This window comes from Dermacentor silvarum, chromosome 1 (assembly GCF_013339745.2).
Source record: "Dermacentor silvarum isolate Dsil-2018 chromosome 1, BIME_Dsil_1.4, whole genome shotgun sequence".
Lineage (NCBI taxonomy): Eukaryota > Metazoa > Arthropoda > Arachnida > Ixodida > Ixodidae > Dermacentor > Dermacentor silvarum.
This window is the reverse complement of record NC_051154.1, coordinates 162,678,566-162,691,662: the sequence shown is the minus strand read 5'-3', so window position 1 is coordinate 162,691,662 and position 13,097 is coordinate 162,678,566. Positions and strand designations below refer to the sequence as shown.

The 13,097-nt window shown below is 44.5% G+C and overlaps 1 protein-coding gene across 2 annotated transcripts in view; it reads right to left on the bottom strand.

Moving 5' to 3' along the window:
* Positions 1–13,097, bottom strand: part of LOC119436322 (NCK-interacting protein with SH3 domain) — a 76,670-nt gene that overhangs the window by 44,094 nt on the left and 19,479 nt on the right. For both annotated transcript variants that reach the window (XM_037703141.2, XM_037703140.2), the window contains exons 7-8: positions 2,924–3,010; positions 2,522–2,660 (exon numbers count right to left, since the gene is read on the bottom strand). In XM_037703141.2, the coding sequence (XP_037559069.1) occupies positions 2,522–2,660; positions 2,924–3,010 (226 nt within the window). The remainder of the gene's footprint in view (positions 1–2,521; positions 2,661–2,923; positions 3,011–13,097) is intronic.

Genomic DNA, 13,097 nt, shown 5'->3' with positions numbered 1-13,097 from the left:
ATTCATTTTAAGCTCGGAAAACAAGTAGTAAATGTTCCGTGTACATGTCATCATCGGCATAATCATCCTATTTTTATGTCCTCTGCAGAACGAAGGTCGCGATTAAAAAAAAATTATGGGGTTTTACGTACCAAAACCACAAGGTCGCAATCTCCAATTACCCCTGTCTTGCGCTAGCTCATTCCAATTTCCACCTGCAAATTTCCTAATTTCATGACCTCACCTAGTTTTCTGCCGTCCTCGACTGTGCTTCCCTTCTCTTGGCACCCATTCTGTAACTCTAATAGTCCACTGATTATCCACCCTACGCACTACATGGCCTGCCCAGTTCCATTTTTTCCTCTTAATGTCAATTAGAATGTAGGCTATCTCCATTTGCTCTCTGATCCACATTGCTCTCTTCCTGTCTCTTAACATTACACCTAACATTTTTCGTTCCATCGCTCTTAGTGCGGTCCTTAACTTGTTCTCGAGCTTCTTTTTTAACCTCCAAGCTACTGCCCCATATGTTAGCACCAGTAGAATGCTGTGTACATGTAAACCAGCGCAAAATCCATGCAAAGCTGCTCTTTCTACTTTTGTCCCTTGCAATGAAGCTAAAAAGCAGACGGTACACAGTGTTGTAGAGGACACAGGGTTATTTTTCTCTTGCGATCCGGCATGTGCTGCAGCCTTCCCATCACGAGAGCTCTACCAAACCAGTCATCAAGATAAAAAAGTCTTGAGGCCAAACTACACATACGCGTGCCGGCGCACGAAAGCTCGTGCCCACGTGCCTGGCGTTTGCTGTGCCTGGCGAGTAATGGCGGTTTGAACCTACAAGACGCACGCCAGTGCGCACCTACTTGGCTCCCATTTTTGCCTTGGTAGACATTGTTTCATCTGGTGCCTCGCGCCAAAAATACCCAAGCCAAGACAATCCATTAGCAACCATCCTGTTGTTACTGGGCGGACGCATCTTGTTAGGCCTACGGGCGCCGGAATCTCAGAACAATCTCGGAAATTGGATTCACTAGGCGCTGATAACTAACGCTTCGGGTAAGTTTAGAGAAAGCGAAAGCTCATTTCAATAGTTACTGGTGATGAACGCAAGTGAGAACGTAGTCATCACGAGAATTCCCGCTGAAGTGGGAGCCATGGGTGCCGCCATGTTGGACAATGCTGCTTCTTAGCGTGCATAAACATTAGATACCTGTGCTCGAGCCATGCTTCGATGCGTATGATCTATCCTGCACCATCTGCACATGTGTGAGACGCGTGGGCGCTAGCTTTCGCGCGCCGGCACGCATGCGTGTAGTTTGGCCTTTATTTATACCAAGAATTACGCATTCTAGAAGAACAATTTTTTGAGTGGGACTATTTCTTTAGTCGCGGAGGCAATTGGCTGCTGCGTTTTGGTCATCTGGGCAGGGTGTCTCCCGTCTTCCAAAATTGTACCCGACTACAGTGAAATCTCATTGATACGATCTGCATAATAACCTTTTCGGGATAATACGTTTCTTTTTATTTTCCTGATAATACGATTTGGTTGGATAATACGTGGGATGATACAATTTTCGGATGATATGCTTTATTTTCTGGTTCCCGTGAAGATCGTATCAACGAGATTTCACTGTATAGGGATGTGCAAATATTCAAAACTTTTGAGTATTAAATCGAATAGTGTTCTATATTATTTGGCCTTCAAATTGAAAAGTCACTATGCACAGATAAGAATATTTTTCAAATATATCAAAATGTAAGATATGCACAGTCAAACATAATATTGGAGCAAAAGTACTATGAATTTCATCCACACAGGCAAAAACATGAGCACTTATGCAGTGGAGCTGGCTACATTGCTAAAGGAGCCAGACTACCAGCCCCCCCCCCCCATACAGCAATCATTCAAACTTTCCAAAGAGTCCCCCCTGTGTATGCAAACAACTGCTTACTTGTTCCTAATGCTACATTTGTGCAACTAATGAACAATTCTTCATAACGTGCAATGCAATGACAAACTTGCTAGCGCTATGAATACTAGAGTGTGAACATTGTTTTATATTAATTGTGAAAACGGCTGTTGATTAATCAAAAACTATTAGAATGGCATTCAATATTTGATTCGTTTGACTTCTGGCACTATTCTATTGGTCTTCGATTCAGTCTCAAAATTTACTATTCGCACACCCCTAGACATAATGGAGGCATTTTTGTGCTGGATTTGACTTCGTTATAACGAGGTTCAACTGTATTCACTAATTAGGCTTTAGGCTTAGGAAGACAAGCTTTTGCACACAGACTCAATTCTGGTCTATGACAATGTTTGAACGACCATCATATTAGCAAGACAATAGCTGTTTTTCAGCTCTCCATGCCTGACATGGTGATTAATGGGTTTCATTGGTGCAAGGGCCAGTTCTGGCCAAAGAGCGCCAAATGCATGGTGTAATGAGTGAACAATGGCAACATGCCCGACATGGTGTTTGAGGTATGGTGCAATTTTGTAAGATACAAGGGAGCAAAGATGGTGTTTTCTGACCATCAGTATTTGATTGGAGGTCACGTGCCAGCTCCATAGGCAGCACTGAGTGCAACAGCAGTGAGACCACCTGTAGGTCCAGCTCGCACAGCGTCAGGAACACTCGCAGCATCCACACACGCAATGAGGCTCGTGGTTCCTGCAAATATCTGCCTGTCAGTTCAATTCAGCTAAACAAACGAAAAGGCAGCAACAACGGTTCAACAGAGAAGGACTCAAGTCTCACACATAGGTTAAATACACACACATCCCACAGGCCCTGTCAAGCACCAAGCATAAACCATTAGCCAGCCAAGTCTCATTGCTACGTGAAATCGAAGCACCTGTTAGTGCCTGGGTTTAACACAACAATGGCAAGGCTGGCAGTACACATCCTGCAGACCTAGAAAACTGCACACTTGCCATTTGATAGTAAAGGGCTAGAGTTGAGACACAGTCATATTCATCAGCTTGCACAACTGATCGGGAGACTCGAGGATCAGCATCAACCTGCATGAAATGAAAAGAAAAGCATTAGAACTAGCAAAAGCTTCACACTGGGCAGGTAGGTCGAACACAGTATAAAATAGTACAAAATTTGTTTTGCTGCAATGGCAAGACCTACACAAAGGATGCATAGAAAAGCACAATGACAGGAAGAAGTACTAGCTGCTAAATATTATATATACATATACACACACCTGCCATGTTTTACAAATCTATCATAAAATGCCCAATTTTTCAGAGCCACATTTTTTGGACCCACTTGATCACTGAAATTTACACCGAGCCCCGCCCCCACTAGATAAGACAAATGTAAGTGGCAACCGAAAGCTTGGCTGCTGTTACATAAATATTTGATAAACTTCATTAAAACTAAGTTCTGGGGTTTTACATGCAAAAACCATGATTTGATTATGAGGCACGCCGTAGTGAGGGTTTCCAGATACATTTTGACCACCTGGGGTGCACACTATGCATGGTACACGAGCGCTTTTTCTCCTCCATCGAAACGCGCCCAGGTTTAATACTGCAACCTCGTGCTTAGCCGCGCAATGCCATAATCACTAAGCCCCCCACAGTAGGTCATAAACTTCATGAATATTTCTGTTTGTGGTACATATCATTACAGCCACCATTACAGACCACAGTGCCTGTTTGCAGTGCCCCTACAGATGTGGATCTAAAAAAAAAAAAAAAAGACATCTGTGGATCAAAGCAGTGGTTTCTACGCAGTTAACACCTTGAGTAATAAAACAATTTTTAGTACCTTTCACCAAAATTTAGTGGGTTTGGCTTCAACTGTCGTATTTTTCAAATATTGAGGTTGGCGGGTCTGAATAATAAAAGGAATCCTATCTGCCACATAAAGGTGACAACAGAAGTAGCACACATATTATAAAGGATGAAGAAAAAGCAGAAGAGAAAGCAAAGTGCCCCCCCCCCCCCCCCCACATAAATATACAGAAATAAATAAATAAAGAGGAACTGCAAGGCTAAAGGCCGTTTCACATGCTGCGACTGGAGCGAAAAAAATCGGTGCGGTCGTACGCGTCGCAATGCGATTTTTGAGGGCTCATTCCCATGACAGCAATTTCAACAATGCAACTGGTGCGACGCCCAGGGTTGCTTGCTGCCAGGTTTTGTTGCACACGCCGCATAATTCCTTTAATGTAATGAAAAAGACGTGCGTGTTATAATATAATTGACCTCTCTTTATTAGGACCAAATGATATGTGCGTTTTGTAATTTAAAACGCTTCAAAGTTTAATTTGTTTTGGAGTGCGCAACAGCAGTTTATGAGGTTCAATACGGTAAACAGCTGTTCGCAGGTGATCGTTCAGCACTGTGCGCTGTCTCGTGTGTGTTTTATGCCCTTGTCGTTCTTCCTGCGGTACAACAAATTACAAGAGGACCTATCAACAAGCCCCTATAGCTGTTGTCATCGCATATGCAGTATTCGGAATTCGGCTGCAGCTAAGTCGTCATGTCAACGCAGAGACCCTAGCGCTACCCGTGCTTAATGTCAGCTTCTGAAAAAAGGATGTGTGTATATTGCTCATGATTGCGCGTAAGCGGTTCCTGCTCCTAGCAATATTCTTGCACCAAACTTAGCAGCAAGCACCAACCTAAAAGCTCACGTCTGCCCCTGAAGGAAGCCGCAAATGACCTGTGTGTAATTACTGAACGTGCAATGGAATTTGTGTCGTGAACTTTAATTTTAGCGCCAGCCCGGTTCGTCCGTCGCGGCGCGTGTGCTGTAATTAATCATAAAAGTGCTCTCTGTATATTTCGAAAGGCGTAAAAGCCGACACCACATTTTTTTAGGAGCTGCAGTCACTTGTGTACGTAGTATCATTGTGACAGTGCGCGAAGCCAGTGTAGTAGATAAAGAGAGCGGTGCGGTGAAGACATCGAGAGCAAGAAGCCGACGACGAAGAAGCGACGCGCGTGAAATCGATGCGCCGTCAAAACAAAATAATAAAAACAAAGCGACCATTAAGGGCCATGCACGATGGGTGACGTAGGAGAAAAGGGAGGACGAAGAAGAGATGTGGGAGAGACCCTAGAACGGTGTGGTGGCGTTCGGACGAAAGCGAGCGCCGAAGAAGTTAGCGTCCGCCGGGAGCGGGAGTAAGCCGTAGGGCCGAGGGCCCGAGCTTCCAAACTCCTACCGGCAGAACCTTGTCTGCCTAGCCTCCGGAGCTAGGACACGGTCCTACCGCGTGACTGCAGTGAGCTGTCGGGCCACGGGCTCGAGCTTCCAGATTCTACAGGCAGAACCAGGACTGCCTAACCTCCTGTGCCAGCAGAAGGTCCCTTCTCGTGACAACCTGAAGTTCGCTCAAGGAGCGACCAGTGCCTTCCTTCTACGACGGCTCGACATTCCTCACCGACGCGACCATGTGCCCAAACTGTTGGTGAGCCACACCCCGCTCTCATTCTACTGTGCTTGTGTAGTCGGACACACCTAATAACTGTAGCACTAGAACTGCGGCGACCTTAATTTGTGAGAACCGTCTTTGTTAAATGCAGTGTAGAGTGCGCTTTATTTTTTTATCCTTTGTTTTTGTGTTATGTTTCTGCTTTCTTTATGCAAATATACGTTCTTTCACTTCTGAGATCAAACGCTCTCATCCTTCATTTGAATAGAAAACACGGATAGCGATATTACTTTAAGTCGCTTTCCATAAACGAACCGCGACAATCATATCATTCTAACAGACATGGGCGTCGTCTACTTTCTCGTGCTATGTCTCGTGTGGTTAGTACACTGTGAATCTGTATCAAGAAGCTTAAATCAATATTCTGCAGTACGTAGCCCAGTCGCGTAGCCCCACGGTTAACATTAAAATACCTTGTTAGGAGTATGTTTGTTTAATAACAAAATCTAACGCTAAAATTTTGTATTCATAGTGGCAAGTGCAAAGTAAGAAGCTATCGAAACTATCCGCTAATAGCATACGTGTGCTTCTACCTGCTTGAGCACATTGTCTTAAATAAAGTGACGCTGAAAACCCCAGATAACCAAAAACATATGCAACTGGAGCAGGCACTATGGTTCCTTTCCTGGAAATGAAAGCCAGCATCCCAGTCTGTTAAGCTAGTCATGTACTTAACCTATATCAGACCAATGTTAGAGCAAGCTAACTGGAGCCATTTCAAACTAGATTATTTGACCAAAATTAGAAAGTGCAAGGAAAGCGTCAAGGTACAATCTAATCTGGTATTCCTGAACCGACTGTATTAGCAAAACTTTATGCCTCCCTGAATTGCCTGCGTTAACCCAATGCTGAAAACAGGGGAAGCTGATTCCCTGTCTTGCTGTTGAAAAGCTGCTAGAATCTCAATAACAGACTACTTATGTTCTGAGGGAAAGTGAGGGGCACTGACAATATCTCTAAGCTTTTGTATGAGCTTTTACCATGAGCGAGAATGGAATAAAAATATTTACCTTTGCAAGCCTAAGAATCCAAACATTCTCAAATTTTTGAGGAGACTACATTAAGTTTTTAAGATATAGACAAAAAGTGTGCCTAAGTACAAGTACTCACTGAACACACTTGAGTGGTTGAGTGGCTAGGTGCGAATGCAAAAGCATCCATAGCTGCTACCTCGAGGTAACTGCTAGGTTCCACGTGTGTTTCTCCTATAGCCCATGTACCTGGCAAGGGGAATGGTTATGCGTGGTCGTTGGCCCGTACTTTTTCTTTCTTTTTTTTTCAATAGGTAGTGGCTAGCTGATAACGTCTGTTTATGCATTTATCATTTGTGTGCATCTTATGTGCATGTGTTTTTATCGTGTTCTGATTGTTATACTTGCAGTGATGCAAGCATCTTTTTTTTTATATATCATTTATTCAACTTTGTGTTGAAATGTACAAAATGTGGCCACCCAGTAATGGCCAGGACAGCCAGCAGGATTGGCAAAAAATATGATACAGATCTAAAGCACTTGCTTGAATTGACATGAGGCAAAGCTTTCACGCAACGGCCAGTTAAACTCTAGAAAACTAACTGCAGTGTGTACAGTTGTCCTTATTTCACCCGATGCAACACGTACTCTTATGCAATGTTTGCTTATTCACCGCACAGGTCCCATAGTGTAATGTATACATAGCACGGTGAACTCACTCAAACGTCGGCTCACTAAGGCTTCGAACTAACCATGAGTCCGAGTTCGTGTGAGCCTGACTGAGTAGAATTTTGGTGAATACGAGAAAAAGCAAGCTCGGCTGAGTAAACTTTTAGTAAATATTGTCACGTGGTAGTCAGGGCAAGCTCATCCGAGTATAATTTTGGTGAATATCAGTCAAAGCAAGCTTGGCAAGTAGATTTTTGGTGAATATGACTCAGTGCAAGCTCGCCTGAGTAGAATTTTGATGAATACAGTTAAACCTGCTTATAACGAACCTCCATATAACGAATTCCTGGATATAACGAAGTTTTTATATACCCCGCTGTTACTCCATAGAAGCACATGTATTTGAGACCTCTATGTAACGAAGTGACAGTGGGAGACCCCCTCGATATAACGAATTTTCCTCTCCGACAACCTAGAGATTTTGCCCCAAATTTTGTCATTTTTGCACGAGCAGCAACCGGACGCACCTTCCCCGCCACGACGGAATGCGAAGCGAGCGCACGTGTGCGTGGCGGGCCTGCATCCCTCCACCCGGCGATCTTGCCGCCGCGGGCGTGACCTTTCCCCCTCCCTTCATTCAAACCTGATCCTGCCGCTGGCTGTAGCTGGCATAGCCCACCAAGCCGGCACTCTCTCCTTCTCCAGTTGATGTTGCCGACGCGCTGGTACACACTGTGACACATCACACTCGATGAGCACGGACACACGCTGTCAAACGCTGGCGGCGTGTGGAAGCGCCGCTGGAGAAACGAGCGAAGTGACCTTTGTGCTGTTGTCTATCGCTTTAACGCAAACTGAGCACCTAGAACACACAGCACGCACAAAGCTACGAGCCGCCGCCCCACCTACACTGCTAGACCCTGCCCCAACGCATATCGCTTTCAAGATACGGCCTGCGCGACCGCGCCGCCGCGCAGTACCCAGTTGATGCCAGAGTACAGTACAATGCCGCCCCGCTATCCCTCCCCCCTCGCCGGTGCCTCGAGCGCAACGGAAGGCGCACTTCCTCTCTGCTTTTCTTGCGCGCGCGAGATTTAGACGCGGTTGTCGGCTCCCCTCGCACGTTTTCCCTCGCACATACAGCATACGGCGCGTGGCGACTGCATTATCACCCTTGGACTTTATACCAAATATCTATGAGCCAAAATAATTTTAGGGCCACAACGCGTCATGGGCACCATCTTTAGATAGCACATACGGATCTCAAGCGACATACTTTTGCTGGTGGAAACCGAAAATACGTCATAGTTGTCGCCCCCTGCACTTTGGGCAGCCAATGCCATCGTCAAGCCACCAAGCCAAGCGACATGAAAAGTCAGAATGGCCACTCGGGCCGGCGCGGGGTGGCAGTTCGCAACGTATGATGCGGGAACGGTCCCACAGTTGCGATGCAACAGTGGGGTTACCAATGCATTGGGTTCTATGGGAGCTGTGCCGGGACCAGCCGAAAACAACGTAACAGCCGGGAAAACGCAGCCCCCGGGAACGTAACAGCGGGGTTCTACTGTAACACTATACGATGCTACGACATCATCATGACGCTCGCTCTTCGTTTCCGATGCCTCGCGCTTGTGCGAAACGACAAGTGTCCATGCATCCGGTACCTGGTGTGACATTCCAAGGACACTCAGTGCTTCGACCAAAACGGAAAATGGGTGCGCGTTAGAATCGAGTAAACACGGCAAGCGTTTCTTTTTCAAATTTTCGTGCCAAACCTGCATATAACAAAATCCTCTTTATAACGAAGTTTTTCGGGAATTTGTCAATTTCGTTATATCCAAGTTTAACTGTATAAGTCAGAGCAAGCTCACCCGAGTAGAATTTTGGTGAATATGAGTCAGAGCAAGCTCGGCTAAGTAGATTTTTGGTGAATATGACTCAGTACAAGCTCACCTGAGTAGAATTTTGATGAATATGAGTCAGAGCAAGCTCGGCTAAGTAGATTTTTGATGAATATGACAGTGTAAGCTCGCGTGAGTAGGATTTTGATGAATATATGTCAGGGCAAGCTCAGTTGAGTAGAATTTTGGTGAATATGAGTCAGAGCAAGCTCGGATAAGTAGATTTTTGGTGAATATGACTCGGTGCAAGCTCGCCTGAGTAGAATTTTGATGAATATAAGTCATAGCAAGCTCAGATAAGAAGAATTTTGGTGAATATGAGTCAGAGCAAGCTCGGCTAAGCAGATTTTTGGTGAATATGACTCAGTGCAAGCTCGCCTGAGTAGGATTTTGATGAATATATGTCAGAGCAAGCTCATCTAAGTATAATTTTGGTGAATATGAGTCACTGCAAGCTTGGCAAGTAGATTTTTGGTGAATATGACTCAGTGCAAGCTCACCTGAGTAGAATTTTGATAAATATGTCAGGGCAAGCTCCGTTGAGTAGAATTTTGGTGAATATGAGTCAGAGCAAGCTCGGCTAAGTAGATTTTTGGTGAATACGACTCGGTGCAAGCTTGCCTTAGAAGAATCTTTGTGAATATTAGTCAGATCAAGCTCAGCCGAGCATAATTTTCGTGAATATGACTCGGAGCAAGCTCGGATAAGTAGAATTTTGGTGACTGACTCTGAGCAAGCTCGACTGAGTAATGATGAGATATGATTATACGAGTTTATGCAGTAATACATGTAATTGCAGACTCATTAGCAACATTGCCTCCATCTTGATGGGCAAGACCTATGCCTCGTGATGAGTCTGCACACTTTATGAGCTGTAGACATGCAAGAACCACCCACACTTGAAAAGATGCTATCATTCACACGAAGGAATGCAACCGGCTGACTTCACTGCACAATTTTGATCTGCTTTTGTTTATTGAGTTATCTACTGCTTAGAAAAACAAGGTCTGCTTTTCACATTATTGCATGTGTTTTACAGGAAGTAGAGACAAAGAAGCAAGAAAAGGCAAGGAAGTTTATGGGGAAGTAGCTTCTCTATGGGGAAGCAGTACTGTGATATGTTACAACCAGCATAAACAAAAGTAATTCGATGCACTGAAGTAAGCAAAATATGCAATTACCTTTTAATGTGAGGGTTAATACAGATGCAGTAAGGATACAAAGTCTGCAACACACTGAAGGTTTATTGGTTTTTGTGCAGGAGAAAAATGATGCATCAGAAAAATGAGAAACACACTGTTAAAATATTGCTTCGAAAACAAATTGACAATACTGTTTACTCCCAGTCAAAGCGTTAAATATGCTATTATAGAACATTCATTACGATATATAGTTTGTACGTTCGCTTTGCGAGCTTTATAAGCAGTCGCATCTCGCAGCGGAAGTAACAAAACTTTGAAATGAGATAATTAATTGGGAAAAATGCGCATGAAAGCCCAAACCAACCGACTGCAACTAAATGGTCGCGAATATAGCGTGACCTATTGACCGTAGCATTTGTCCGTAGTTGCATATTCTTTAAATTATTTCATCAATAAAAGCATACCGTGCTAAAACTGTGGCATTTTCGTATATCGCAAGTTGTCTCTACAACCAGAAAATTGGGACATCCGAAGGGCATGCCTTCCCGTGAGGGACACCTCGTAGTATTTACCAACTCACAGCACGTGTGAATAACGGAAAATCATGCAAAAGTACGTACTATCAGCACCCAAAGCCAACCTAAAAAAAAAAAAGCGTCGCGTGATTAGCAACGTAGCGTGTCAACAAACGCATAGAAATCACAGAACCGAATCTGACCTACAAGTTTTTATCTGCGCTGTTCGCGTGTCGGTGCTGATGTTACGTACCGATTGCGCAATCCAAGGCTCCACTGAATTAGTTGCACTGTTCGAGGCTTGTTGAGCCAATATTTATAGACAAAAAGTATCTATAAACGTTGTGTTGAGCGACTGCCACCATTTTCCAAAACAGATCGCGAAATAACTCTCGGCGCAATTTCGACGGAAAATCGCAGCGATTGCGGCAATGTTGCGACGCTGCGACCAACCGGTTGGTCGCAGCCGAAAATAGCCCTGCGACTGCGATTTTCGTCGCATGCGATGGAAATCGCATCATGTGAAACGGCCTTAATTCGTGTGCACATGTGCACACGCAGTGTCCCAGCACTACTTTCTCTTGTTAGCAGTGAGACTTCCTTTCCTGTCAACAAGACTTACATTTCACTTGCTGCCCAAATCTGTCTAAAAACATATTAAAAGCTTCTATAAAATCTATGTTGATCTGTTTGGGCGTTTTATCAATCAGTGATAAAACAAAAAGAAAGTGTGACAGGACAAGCTGCAGGGCATTGGGATACCAATTTCATGGCGATGTCGATGCTGATGTGCTTCTCTCTAACAGACTCAATTGTAGAAGCAACAAATGAAGCAAAGATGAACTCGATATGGTGTGTAATAAATCTCTATGCATCACATCGATACCATGCAGCTGCAGATGATGTGGTGCACGCTTCGGAAAGGGGCGTGCAACCAACACGTGTGTAATTTTCTAAATCCAAGTACCGTATTTATTCAAATCTAGGCCGATAGTTTTTTTTTCAAATAATCATATAGGAAGCTCTAGGGTCGGCTTAGATTCGAGGATTTTGAAAAACACGTCAGTTTTTAACTGAAACTGATAAATATTGTACATAGTTAGCGCCATCTAGAAAAGTTAGTTTCGCAGCCACCACTAGCCGTGCCAGTAGCCAACTGAAGTACACGAGCAACGTCGCCATTTTGACCTGTGTCGTATCGGTAGTATCGGTATGGTGTAGTGTCGGCGTGCGGCATGGCGTTATCGTAATGGCACCAAACAGGCGATGCCACTACAGTGCCGCTTTCTAACGAAGAGTTGTGCTAACCCCAAAGGCATCGTCAAACGTTCAAGCCGGGTGGGACTTCGGCATCGATGAGGAAAACATCCATCGTTGGAGGGGGCAAGGGAGATGCCTTTTGCGTGCGCCGCAAGGAGGATGACATTTACCCAGGAACTTTGATCGTGAGCCACTTCAAGAAGTGCAGCATTTCTAATGTGCTTGATGGTACTGAATATAGTGCACTGTTTGAAAATGGCAGCAATAAGGAAGATAGCGACAAGGCTAGCAGCGATGACGACGTAGAATGAGCTTGGCACGTTTATATTCAATATACCGTAAAAACCCGCATATAATACGAGGTTTTTTTCTAAATTTTACCATGTAAAATTTCTGCCTCGTATTATATGCTGATCCCAAAGCTTTCAGCGTAAAATTTGCAGTTTCGGGTTCGTTTTTGCTCACTGCTATCGTCATCAAGACTCGTAGCGGAGTATGCGTCATCTTGCGGTGGCGTCTGTAGGCTGCTGCTGCTTTCAACGGGCTCCATTTTGACCACGCTAAGAATTGGCACATTCGCTAGTCTATCTCGCACGATGTCGGGACCGCGAAAGTAGTACCCAGCTGCCTTTAAAAGGAAAGTTATTTTAGCTGCCGAGGCCATCGGAAACTGCGCCGCAGGGCCGCGCATTTTTTTTTCGTTTTCTTTTTCTCCGTGTGGCGTTGAGGGGTCTATTCCAAGCTTTTGCTCTATGGCAGTGTCAGAGCAATGCCGGTCGGAGGCGCCGCCACGTGATTTGAAGCGCTGCTGAGGGCATTGTCGGTGCGCCGTATGTTTGAATTAACCGGCGCCAATGCTTTTGCATTCGAATTACCGGGCGTTTTCACCCATAGCAATACATATAACTTTGACGGGACCACAGCGTCAGTTCGAATTAGGCACGTTCGAATTAACGAGATTAGATTGTAAATGCTTTCTGCTGGTTTTCCTCGCTCGCATTATATGCAGGTGAAAACTTTTTTTTTTGTTATTGCTATCCCCAAATAACACCTCGTATTATATGCGGGTCCGTATTATACACGGGTTTTTACGGCATGCTGTTTTCATTTTGTGAACCCTGTCCTCGCTTTTTTGTTTGGCCTATATTCGAGGCAAGTTTTTTTTTTTTTTTTCTGGCTTTGGACGTTGGGGGG